The following is a 13,793-nucleotide window of genomic DNA, read 5'->3' on the forward strand; positions in this document are numbered from 1 at the left end:
ATGAATCCAGGGACTTGAAAACACAAACATCTTCCCAAAAAGATAAATGCATCGTCCCCGGATCTCAAACTTTCACCTCTTTGCCCAGACAGGCAAACATGCATTGTAAGTAAGAGTTACAAGACAATCTGCTAATGGCCGATTGATCTTCCAATATGCTAATTTCAACAATATGATATGAGTCTCAAGTACTGATGCCCGGATAACCAACGCACATTATTATTGTTACAGCAACGATTGGTTAAACATACATATATGGAATGTGTATTAACACCCAAAAAATTAAGACCCAGAAAAAAAATGAGCTACTCACATACAGTAAGAAACGACTACATAACTCAAGCATGAATAGAGAAACCAAGCAAGTAAAAAGAAAGAGAGACACAAGTCTCCCTAAAGAAATGGAAGAAGTCTCGTAGTACAGCATTTTCATAACTAGACCATGCATGCAGTGTAAATGGAGTCCAATATGATCATCTTGTTAGAGTGCTCCAAAACCTCAATCGCCGCAAAGAAAAAGCTCTGGATTCACTTATATGGATTCACTCATAGGCCGAAACAACTTCCAAATGCATACCAACTTCCAACTATAGCCATATTGTTCAACAAATACAAGTCCGAACTGATTTTTACCACCACTGAGGGAGTTCAAATCACTCCATATGGGTGTCTTTACAACTCCGCGTGTGGCTCTGAAACTCATGAAAATGAGTTACTTTTCATATCATATAACCAGCCACTCCGAAAGACCATGCATAACAAACTGAATAGTCTTGAACATTTTGATTATAAATCTGCCAAACAAACAGTTCTAGCCAAGCAAATCTTTAAACAAGTTGGGGTTCTGACTTGTGGGGTTAACGCCCATCTGCCTTACAAGTGCATCCTTTTCCAATGAATCTTTAGGGTTAGGACCCTTATTCAATTGTGACACCCCAACTTGAGAAGTCCTTGCAGCATTTGATAATTCAGATGAAAGATTAAATTCATCTCTATTGGCAACACTGCTGCTGAGCCCACTCACAGCACTATCTGCATATAATCCCATAATTTCAGGTGTTCTTGAAGCACCTGCTGCACCATTGTTCATGGTTGATGTAGCTTCAGTTTGATCAAGAAGCCCTTCCAACTGCTGGAAAGGATCTACAGATGGGGCAGTACTAGTAACAGCTAAATCACTGAAGTCAAGCAAGTCTGGAGTAGGTTCCCGATTTATTTTCTCCACTACAGTGTCACTGTGTGCACCTGCTGCCTTCCCTACGTGCGACTTCTCTGCGGCCTTGGACACTTTATGGTTGCCCGAAGATGCCCTCTTCTCTGTTCTTGATGAACCTCCAAAAAGTGAACTGGCCAACTTCTGCTTTTCTGGAGAAATTTCAACTGATGGCTTCCTTGAATCATAAGTATCACGTCCTTTTGAGTTCGAAGTACCCACACCATCTACCTGTGTTACCCCGTTTGTCGTTTTGTGGGAACTAGATGTTGAGGTCAAAGATGCAGAAGACGAGTATGTAGGCCTACCCCATTTCTTCTGAACACCGTCAAGTCGTAATTTAAGTTCTGATGATCCTGCATCTGACACAGATGGCAATGATGCAGTCTGGTGTGTCTCCCTAGCATAATATGGTTCAGGCACCGGAACAAGTTCAGTTGAGGATGCAACTGCAGCTGGAGGAACTCTTGATGGCACCAGTGGTTTGGGAAGCTCATAGGCCTCAAACCGAAGACTGTGACTTAGAGCTTCAGGCTGATCTTGGTTTCTAAAATTGTTGATATTTAACATTCCAGTGCGCTCATTCTCAGAAATATATGGCTGAGCACCTTTTTCTATTGCCTGTTGGACATAACCATCAAGGAAAGAAAGGTTTTTATCGATCTGCAAAAGATAGATTAAAATTTCATCATTAGCTGATCTCAAGGCTGTGACAAATAGAATTGCCTGTTTTATTTCTTACTTATGAGAAGCAAAACTCTTGTAAAATCAGGGAAGGAACTCGGCCCCCAAGTCAGAATTCCAGAAACAGACAACACGCGGTCAACTGAACTACTAAAGGAACTGATCATACATAGATCAGGCAATAACATTCAACAATAAACAGAGATGAACAAAATGCCCAAAATCAAACCTATTCCTACAAACAAGAACACCTAGCTTCCTCAACTATCCTTCTATCGCATGCCACCAACACCACCCAGAAAATGCTAGTGTAGCACATCTTCCTGACCATGCTGCTCTTCATGACTCAAATTTTATTTCTTAAATTCTGTCGCATGATAATGCATTGCATGAAACCACAGAATACCCAGGTCACATATGCCGTTAAACAACTTATGCCACTATGACAGCCAAGAGACTCCGAAGCTGCCCAGGACTCAACTTTTCAGCTGTCAACAAATCACACACCAATGTGGAGCCATATCCTCTGAACAAAGATACTCTTACTCAGGAGCCCTCGGAATTGCATAATGATCAGGACCAGAAATTGAAGAATCAATCCAGTTACAGCTTCAAATAGGGTTTTTACAGGAAAGAAGATCTCCAAGTTACATATCTTCTATCCGGCCAATATTGAAACAGCCTAAAGTTTTTTAAACATGCCAATAAGTCCGCCTCCCTTACATGTCATGACTCCGATCAAGCTACAAGCACAAGTAGGTAGGTGCCTAGGGGGTTTTGGGGTGGGAAGGAAGGGCAGTTACACTGCTCCTCTTTTTGGTCATTTAAAGTTTTCAAATAGCCAAAATCCCAAGACAAAGGATACAAAGGATTAAGACGCATACGGGCATTAAGAAAAGCGGTTCCCCCACCCAACACTTTATCCATCACTTATGTTTAGGCACTGATAAGCATTTCACATACTGAAATATGTCAGCATTCATCTTTACTAAGATGAATAATAGACCTCAGAAACATTCTCTCATGTAGACTATAGTGATATTAATTAAGCTAATAGAGAATGGAGACTAGTGAATTGTAATCTTCATGATGAGCTATGTCCTAAGTTCCTACCCACTTTTACAACTTGCTTTAGATCAATGTATCATCCCTTACTGGTATTAGCTTGATTAGTCCATACATTGTCAGGGAAAGAGTGAAAAGAGACTACTTCCTAAGAGAATCTAGACTCAAACTTGACAAAAGTGAAATGTAAACATTAAATTAGAAGAACCGCAAGATAGTAAGATACGGGTAAGCGATAATTTTCTGATTCTGTCACAAGCTGCGAAGTTGATTTCTCCATATATAGTATGAATTCATAAAATTTTAGGCAACTGCTATTTTTCAGAAACCTTCACTTTTTCTCCAGCAAAGCAGTATTTGTTTCGTTGCATTCAAGGAGATCAAAAGCCCCGACTGCCCGACATATCCTAACTCTAACCTATTTCCCTATCTTCCCACACCATTTGTAAAGACCCCCAAAAAAACAGTTATAAAAAATTTTGAACATAAAAACTTCTAAATCTGAAATTTAATGAAAGCTCAAGGATGTGAATTAACCAAACAATCCATCCCTGCTCGATAAGGCTTTTTCCAAGTCAAAACTACAAGCATTTCCCTTTTAGATTGGATATCATATAATGATTTGCCTACCTATAATTATAGTCAAGCAGTACACTTCTAGTGATAATATGACGGCCTTGAAATTATCCAAGTACCATGTTATTCTAATACAATGACTTTATTGTACACCTCTTATTAATTTGTAATTAGAAAAATTACTGAAGACATCAACTGACATCGGTGAATATAAATGTAACGAAATAAAATGAGGATATGTATGTTGAAGCAGAATGGAATATGTTGTATTGTGACAATGTCTCTGTTTCCATGATAGTGACATAATGAGTAATGCTGCATCGACATATTGGATCTATGAGACAAATGCATCTATCAGAGCAGATGCACTGATTTACTTTTGTAAAACTAATGTAGTTCACTAATTCCTGATGATGAATAACAGAAAGAAATAAAAGAATAGTACAAGTAGATTGTGCAGTAAATTATTACCTCAACATCTTCACAACTTGCATCTGATGGCATAATACTCTCAATGGCATGAGCATCTATGCCAATGACAGCTTGCAATTCATATGCACGCTGCTGGAGATCTGTAGAATGAGAAGCTGATAATTCCTCCACCAAAGATTGACACTACAACAAAACAAAGGTCCAGTTGATCACATTAATTTCCATGAGCCAACACAAAATATAACCACAGTTTGTTTAACTACTTATGCCATCAATCTAAAACATATTTCCATTCAGAAAAGAAAAGAAAAAAAGAAAAAATGTAAGAAAAAAAAAGAGCTAACCATTCAACATAGCAACAAAGAAAATATGACTGCGCACCTTAAGATATCTTAATACAACGTCAAAATTTTATAGATATAATCAGCAAACAAACAGTCATCTTATGCATGACCATTTTACAGCAGTCCAACATACTATCATGCAAGAACAGTTACCAATGTCTTTGTTAGCATAATGAGACCATCTAACAGTGGATATCTAAAAGCACTAGCTCCCCAATCAAATCTATTGTAGGAATGGCGCCTGAACTATATAGAATGGGAAGCACTTCCCTTTCCCTTAATTCTGTTACATGTCCTATTAAAATGATCGTGTTTGTGAGACACAAATTGGCATGGGCATAACCATCCTTCAACAATCTTTAAACAACAAAATGAATCGAAAATGAAACTAGAACGAAAAATAAATAAAAACAAAAGGTCTACCCGCTTCACCCCCTCTTCCTCACACCTCTCTCTTCTCTTACTCCCTTAACACATCTAAACTCCATTGCAGATCTACCTTCACCCACATCCACGGTGGTTAATCACGATAACTACAGACATATCAGTAAGGAATCTAAAGTAAAGTTTAGCATTTAAAGAGGGTATATCCTGGAGTTATAACGATATTAATCTAAATTAACTTATCCAAGTGTTTAAAACATGCACCTCGGGTAGCATTTCCACTTTTCTTCCAGCTGATATTTCAAATGCATATATTTTCTTGATTGCTGTAACAGCATATGCCTGTAAAACAAACACAATCATAGGAATTAGGGTTACGTATAAACAAATATAGACAAAAATACAGGTGTATTTTTTTACTATATAACCAGTTAGAGTATAATTCTAAAAAAAAAAATACACATAAAATTTTGAGTGGTTCAAATTTATTTTGAGAGAATGCAAATACTCACAATTTGATTCTATCAACTTACAACAATACATACATCAGTGATCAGTGTTCCTCAATCTAGTAAAATTCTCAAACAGCACTTTTGTAGACTCTAGCTAGAACAAACACGATGACAAACAAACTCCTTCATAGCAACATATTGAGGACCAGTTGTTCATAGTGAAAAGAAACAAAACAATAAAACAGGACTATGAAAAAAAATTGATGGGTGGTCTCATAGCCTCCAAATAAGTCTAAGCTGATTTGTCAAGGGGGTGAATCTGAAACCAACGAGTGACACTAGGACCATGATGTGCAAGGGATTCTGACAAGGATGCAGCTTATAGAATAATGAGCTCCACCTGTCAATGTGATAAATTCCCATGATCGCACCCAAGTTGAAAGACATGGGTAAATAGAAAGCAGCACCAGCAATATTGGACTCCTTATCAACCCTGATCCCACATCCAAACCCAAGAAATGTTCTTTTATTTTTTGAAAAGAAACAGCTTTTTATTCAAATAACAAGCAAAGTACAAGGATGCGGACAAGGAGTCGACTTTAAAAATCTAAAGAGTGCAGCTAGGGCTAGAGGCTTAGCAGCTCAACTGTTGGTGCTTAGGCACTTATACTACAGCTGCTTGCCAATTAAGAATAATTCAAGGAAGATTACAATCCTTAAATTCCTTAGAAGTAGAAGCCCATAAAATTGCCCAGAACTTAACTCTCTCCCTCAGGTCTTCCTCTTCTACCTCACCATAGCTTTCAAATAGTCTTCTATATTTCTTTCCATCCACACCACCCAAACTACTGTTACACCCACAACCCCAAAGAATTCTGGCCTTTTTCCCTTACCAAAAGCTAGAGGATTTTGGATTAACAAGTCACTCTTCTCTAATGGAGTTGTCCAGTCCACTCCTCAATAACTTCTTCCATAAGAAAATTGGCACTTCACAATGCACAAAGACAAGATCAACACTTTCCCCTTGAACTTTGGAAAAATTCACCAGCGAGGAGAAAAACATCATCCTGGTCATCTTCTTTGAGGTGGTCTTATTCAATACAGAAACTAGATGAAGCTTCATTTTTTTATTAGAATTTTTAGTAATAATTCATTACTACAATGGACAATAAGAGTTTAAATGGCTGGAAAATTCTAAAATCACATGAGCACTCATCCTGAGACCATTATTAGTCCTACCAGAGAACAAAATTTTTCAGAAGTTAACTCTTTGACCCAAATTAAAAGTTCGTTTTGTATATAATTTGTACTCCTGTTCTTTTTACATTACAAATTTCAGAATAATGGTGCAAAGACCCATATGAACATGAACTCTATGAGGAACGTCCTAAGCCATGAAAGGGGACAACTTCAAAGTGTGTTTTGATGTGGGTCTAGTGCATCCATATCAAATGCTGGTCAGATACAACTTAGGAGCTGTATGTGCATCAAGGAGATGAGCTGTTATTGCTCACGTGTCAGGTAAGGCTCCTCTTTGTCAGAAAACTACCTTCATCAACACCAAGGAGAACAGAAGAGGCAACGGAGCCATGAAGCTGTGATTTTATTATCAGAAAATAAAAACTCCTACCACACTGGGAGTCCACTCAAACTACTAGATTAAAGTCACTTCATGGACATGCTAAACTATTAAGAGTAAAATAAAGAATGTTGAAAATTGTAGCTTATGAGCTTTGATATGGTCATATGGTGACCGCCTATCCAATAGTATACATGAGATCCATATGTTGTTACACGATCAAACAAACAACAAAAATGTTTTACAGCTACCAGATAACAAAAACTCGAAAAGCCCAGAAAGAGAAAAGAAAAGAAAAACAATGAATATAATTTTTTTGGGCATTGAACTATTAGGATTTAGAGATTATTACCAAAATTCAACACCTAAATCCAAAAACAAAACATAAGGTAGACCGACCTAATATGACAGCTAATGAAAACTAGGAAAACAAAGATACCATTGCACAAATGTTCACAAATGAAGCATAGATATGGAGAAAATTGATAAAATAACTGGCATCAATCAATCTGTAAATGTGAATAGCTTCTACCATGAATAACTACTCTGCTTCAAACATTTATATCGATGAAATGGAAATGAAACACATGCATGACCATATGTATCTATATACAGTTACATACTGACCGCCTGGTTTCTGAAGCATGTTAACCCCATCAGCTTGAACTCTTAAAAAGATGAGGGAAACTCTAGTTACATAAAAGAAAAGAAAAAACTCAATTTCAGCGATACCTTGACAGTTTCATCATTTGAATATGCCTCAGCCACATCACATAATTTCCCAGTGATATATGAAGCAGAATACTTTCCATCAGCAGTTCCATATTCTCCCAAAACCCAACAAATGACCTGTAAGCACAAAGGAACATTCACATATCAACCAGCATATATTTCAGTAAATTCTATATAAAAGCAAAAATAGAATGATGGAGAACAACTTACCTGAAGAAATACAGACGGAAGCTTTGGCTCTCCAATTATGCGCAAATATGATTCCACCTGCACAAAAAAAAAATCTTCATTGCCACACCAAAACAAAAAGCAAGCAAATGGTCTCGAAGATAAGGAAGAAGAATTTATGGATCAATTTTGTTAATATCCTAATATTCAAGTTATATAGATAGCAGCCAATAGGGACACAAGTAACTACAAAACTAAATTCAGCAAAACTAAAAGGAAATTAAATATATGAACTTAGCAACCCATTGAACATAGCAGCAGTAGTTAAAGATTATATCCAAATATGGCTGTAGACTAAATTCTAAGGCAAATATACCCTGCAGGTCTCAGATGATCTGATCATTTATGGATCTATTAGGATAAACTAATGGACAAGGATTTATCTTAGCAACCCAGCTCCGCTTCACTGAATTCCAAAGGAGCTGATATGTAAGAAGCTCTGCCTCATTCTAAATAGGGCAGAAATATAAGAAGCTCTGCCTCATTGCAATAGAGAAAAAGATTATATGTTTTGTCAAAAGCAAATCAGCTTTCCCACAATTGGTTTCTTTAAATGAGTAAATGCTATACAGAATTAAGCAGCATCACTATACGATCCACAACAGCTGGTACACTCCACATCAGGATTAATAAGCTACAATACTCCACTCATACCCGGAAGAACTTATCACCTACATTATACTAATCATGAACAATAGTCTTTATCTAGTATAGAACAGCTCTCAACTTTCAGTAAAAGAAAAACCAGAAACTCTTCTCTATACTAAAAATATATCAAAGAAACAGCTTAAGCAGCTTCAAAAAGGAATGGAAAATGACTTCATACTGGAAAATTTTCTCTGTATTCTAGTAATTGTGCAGCGCAGTTAACAAAATTTAAAATATAGTTGTTAAGATCAAGGTTTGATTAGCTTGCGGAAGCAGAGATGACAGACAACAAAGTAGATCTTACAATTCGCAAAGGCTAAGGAGGAAGTGGGTCTGTAGGATAAATGGGAAAGACGAGCAGACGACGGGAAAGCTTGACAGTAATTTCTTAAATATTGTATCATGTGGCACGTGTTACTTAGTGTCAACAAATTTCATTTTACCTCATCCTCACATGACATGCATCCTTTAGTCAGAGTTTATATTTTATGAAAGTTAATTAAAAAAAAAACAAAAGGATATATAGATTGCTTTAAAAGTTGGATTGGAACCTAAGAAATAACATCAATAGTTAGGTGGCCTTGTGATATATAGCGTATATATATATTCTTTGAGCATATAATAAGCAAGTAACATAGCATTGCTGCAATTATATAGAGTAAAGCAGTGTCAAGATATGCCAAGTGTGGAAGTCACGTACCGCAGATGATCTTAACTGACTATCTGCAGTATCATCATCCTCTCCAAATCCCTCAGCAATCAATTTCATCAAGTTATGTGCCACCTTAACATTCACCAAATCTCCAGCATGTTCAAAGACTTTATTCATGGTCTGAAGACAAAAACATCAAAGGTGAAAGACATTAGCACTTCACTAAGCATTAAAAAAACTCTTCCACAATGGAATGAAATTCAAAAGGCAACATGTGTTACCTGGATAAACCATTGATTGCTTGGAGCAAATTGCTCAGCAAGCTCCACGCATCGAGATGCTATATATGTTTTGTAATGATTATCATTAATGCTTATCATGTAACTAATCATGCGGTCAACAATCACCTCCACATTGGAGGACTTGGTCATCTTATACAACAGTTCAAATGTTTTTCGCTTCAAAGTATCATCTGGGTCCTGCAACATGCGTAAATTTTATTTAAATGTAAAGATACAAGCTTGATTAGAAAACTAACCATAACAGAACTGTCTCACCTCTAAGCAATCAATGACAGCCAACTGGTGTTGCTCAGCTATCTCTGGACTGATCTTGATCAGTCGACCAAGAGCATCAATTCCCATATATTTCAAATTATGACTGTCACTCTGTCCACCAAATAAATCAACAAGAAATGATTTGGTTTTTGTTCCTTCTAACAGCCTAACTCTTATAGCTTACACAAATCACTAAAAACTTGAAAACACAAACCTTCAAAAATCTTGAGATGACTTGAGCAGCCTGATCTAACAACTTAGGATTCGGATGTATTGCAGAAACGCAACAAATACACTCGTAAAGAACCGCATTTCCTATATTACTCGTGGAATCACACTTCTTAAATATGTCACTGACTACCGTATACATCTTCTCACTCGCTTGCTTATCCCCGCTCCCCAACATTGCCAAAATCTTCAACAACCTGATCTGCATTCTCAAAATTCAATAACCAAATCACAAAGACAGCTCCTCAACTCCTATCACTACATTCGAAACAAACACTTAAGCTCGGCTCCGAAAGCAAACCTGAATAAAAGGCGCAGGAAGCTGATGGTAGTCATACGTCTTAGGCAACCTCCGCTCCGCAACTTGCCTCAAAATGCTGACAAAGCTAACCACCAAATCCTTATAAGTATTCACATCAATCGTAATGAGATCAAACAACGGGCACAGCGTGGCTCCCATGACTCCAGGATCATTATCACAGAGCCGCTTCCGGAAATTCGACACCAGATGCAAAACCGACGACGGCGATTTCTGGTAAAACCTATGCAGCGCCATGATCGCCTTCTTCCGCACCGCCTCCTTCTGATGCGCCAGCAGCTCCACGACCTGTGGCAAAACGGCGGGAACAGTCTCGTCGTTGATGAGCTTACAAACGGCGTTGAGCGCGGTGCATACGACGAGGTAGTTATCAGATTTGAGGTCTTTCTGGATGGTGTTGACGATGAGGATGATGAGGTCGTGGTCGTCGTTGAGGAAGAGAGAGACGGCGAGGTAGCCGGTGCGTTTGAGGACGAGATTGTCGTCGTGAGTCATCTTGACGGCGTGGATGTAAGCGAAGGAGGCGTCGTGGCCGAGCATTTCTACGTAGACGAGGCGGATGAGGTACTCCTTCATCTTGCGTTTGGGGATGTCAGGCTCGGCGAGGCGGCGTTTTAGGGTTTCGATCTCGTGGAGGACGATGCGTTCCTCTTCGGCCTTGGATCGGGCTTCGCCGATGGACTTGACGAGGTCGAGGAACTCCTTGGATTGGCCGAAGCCGCCCTGGGAGCCCATGGCGAGCTCCCGCCCGATGGTCTTGAGCTGCTCCATTAGGGTTTGGGGATTGGGAGGATTTGGATTTGGGGCATTAAGGTGAGGACTCAGAGTGTGAATTGGATGGAGGAGAGAAGAAGGCAGATCTGAGTGAGGAGAATAAGAGAGAGAGGGAGTACACTGGGCGAGGCTAGAGAGGTTCCGGGTGTCGGAGAAGCGCAGAGAGACGGGTTCTCTCACCGTTTATTGATTTTTACAACGGGCGCTGTGAGATTTGTCTTTGATATATGCCATGATTCTTCACCGTGTATAGTATATAGCTGTGTATCATCTAACTTGAAGTCTAGTTTAACTTGAAGTAAATGTGTAAAAGCACTAATAATAACTTAATAAGGATTACAATTGGGTAGATTGATAGTTGCAAAAACTATTCCAACTTAAAAAAAAACAATAATAACAATCCCACCAAACACTATACATTACAACCGTGAGCATATAAAGAATTTAAGTTACCTTAACACAATTAAAAACATTCGAGAACATATGTTTTTTTCTCTTTAGAATGATGAGAATCGCCTTAGGACTTAGGCCTTTTTAGTGGCAACTCGACAAATTTGGCCAATGAAAACTTCTTCTCTCCTTCCTCCGGCCTTTAACTTCAACTTCTTTCTACGACGGCTCTTCTTCTCTTCGAGTTTAGTGCACGACCTCAATTTCAATGGAGATTTGGTATCAAATCTAAAATGTGGGCCCTTAATCCATTCATTGTGATCTAGTACGACGGGGTGTGAGGAGATGCTAGCATCGGGTGAAACATGATTAATAAGTCAATAATTTATTGTTATGGGTCAATAAAATGTTTACTGGGGGCCAATAATTCCAACCACCAGATTCTTGCGACCGGAATCCAGCGACTGACGATATGTGACCGAAGTCCGGTGAGGCGGCAAAGTCTTCTCTCTCTCTCTCTCTATATATATATATATATATATATGCATGTTTAAGTTATGGGGGCAAAATAGTTTTAAAATAATATGGTTTGTTGTTTTTTTTTTTGATAAGAAATAATATGGTTTGTTAAGACTTTATTAAAGATTTGTTCATTTTGGCACAAAAGAAGTAACCTTACATTCAAATGTGCTCATGAAAAATATTGTCATTGAAATGGGCAATGAGGGATTAAAATTAGTACTAAGTGAGCATTTTCCCTTCTTTTTTTGATAGTAAGATAGAAATTATAACACAAAGCCTCAAGAACATCCACCCTAAAAAGATCAAGCTGGAAGATGGAAATCAAGGATAAAGGAAAGGAACACATCCATATTCCTGACATGTTCGTATTTTTTTTCAAGTGCTAGATCCTTCTTTATTGGGCACCCAAATACGTGAGCAATTTATAGAGATAGCAGACTAATTTCTTTGATTTTGGAGAACATCAATCGTCAATCGGCCTCATTTATTGATGCAACGAGTCTTCTCTACAATTAAAATTGAGAGAAGATTAAGGATTTAAGGAAGAAGAAGAGACTGACTTGTCAATGTGTGCAAAAAAAAAAAAATTGAAGTTACCCTAAAAACACCTCACAGGACACATGTAACAACCTCAACAGACAACATCAATTATCATCACTCGTATAAACAAAATGTATTCAAGACACCGCAATTAACAATTTAAAAAGCTAGAAAGCTAAAATTGGCATCTAGTTGAATTGGCATCAAACATGGATTGCTTGGGATAAGATGAGATACAACACTCGACATCCATAAGCACATACCCAAATAAATTTCTCCATGCAGAACGCCAGAACGTTATTATCTTATGATCGATCATGGACGAAAATAAACGTTCCTCTAATTTCCCCACTTCCCATGTAAGTTTGCAAAATTTTCTCTAAAATACAAGAAGATTCAATCAAATCAAATATTCTACTTCTATGTGTGACAGGATTAGTGGTGTCAAGCAGTACATGTGTCACGAAGAACACGAGCATATTCAAAGTTCAAAGGCCCCCTAATTTAAGATAGTCATCTAGCAGTTGTACGTGTGTTTGAATCCAAAAGCTCATTGTCTTGCGATCTGTATTCACTCTACGAAAGGACAAGTAACATTTCAATATAATACAACTTACTGAAATTTCTAGTTCTTAAAGAGGGGAACTTGATAGCAGAGCTTTGAGGAAAGTCTATTTCACCCTTCACATCACATAAACCTATTACTTTCATACCAATAAGACTTGAGGTGTTCTTAAGTTTAAAATCCAAAAATCACATCCAACATTAAGGAATTGGAGATTTGGTGCAACAATGTTGAGATGGGTGATACTCTTCAAGGCACACAAAGTCATTCTCTCAAGTAGAGGACATCAAATGATCACTTTTTCCTAAGGGTGGGGACGGTTTCGGATTGGTTATGCAATATTTCAAACAACATCAAAACCGTTTTTTTTATTATTATTTTTAATTTTGTAATATTTCAAACCGCAACCGCATTTCAAAAGAGTTGGACCGATTATTTCGGTCACACCATTTTTTCAATGCGGTGCAGGTCGGTTTTGGTTTAAACTGATTTATTTATTTCCACCAGGAAGGGATACCTAAATTTTTACTTAACACTTTATATAAGGCATGAACAAATTTTGAATGCATTTAGAGTCCATACAAGTTTTACAAATATCATCAAAATATCAATGAACTAACAAAAACACCACAGACCAAAAAAGAAACACCATATTTGATCACTTAACAAACTCACATATATCAACTTTCATGCAAACATAGCAACTTGCAAACTACAAAACTTGACATAAGTGAATTATATATATATATATATATATATATATTACAAACAAAAACTTCCATCAATGAAAAAATGAATAAGAAAAATCTAATTCGGTCAGTTCGGTTTAAATCGGTCGGTTTATAACTCTAAACCGCAACGACACCTTTTTTTATGTGGTCAGGTACGGTGTGACTATAAAACAATACC

At 37.6% G+C, this 13,793-nt stretch overlaps 1 protein-coding gene across 1 annotated transcript; it reads right to left on the reverse strand.

Annotated features, from left to right (window-relative positions):
- Positions 1-196: 196 nt before the first annotated feature.
- Positions 197-10,864, reverse strand: LOC101299966 (AP-4 complex subunit epsilon-like). The gene is made up of 10 exons (XM_004300638.1): positions 10,076-10,864; positions 9,761-9,976; positions 9,547-9,657; positions 9,271-9,468; positions 9,038-9,169; positions 7,672-7,728; positions 7,462-7,578; positions 4,963-5,040; positions 4,010-4,153; positions 197-1,876 (listed from the first exon to the last, which is right to left on the reverse strand). The coding sequence occupies exons 1-10, from the start codon at positions 10,862-10,864 to the stop codon at positions 812-814; spliced, it is 2,907 nt and encodes a 968-aa protein (XP_004300686.1). The 3' UTR covers positions 197-811.
- Between the last annotated feature and the right edge of the window lie 2,929 nt (positions 10,865-13,793).

The sequence above is a fragment of the Fragaria vesca genome, linkage group LG5 (assembly GCF_000184155.1).
Source record: "Fragaria vesca subsp. vesca linkage group LG5, FraVesHawaii_1.0, whole genome shotgun sequence".
In the NCBI taxonomy this organism is placed as follows: Eukaryota; Viridiplantae; Streptophyta; class Magnoliopsida; order Rosales; family Rosaceae; genus Fragaria; species Fragaria vesca.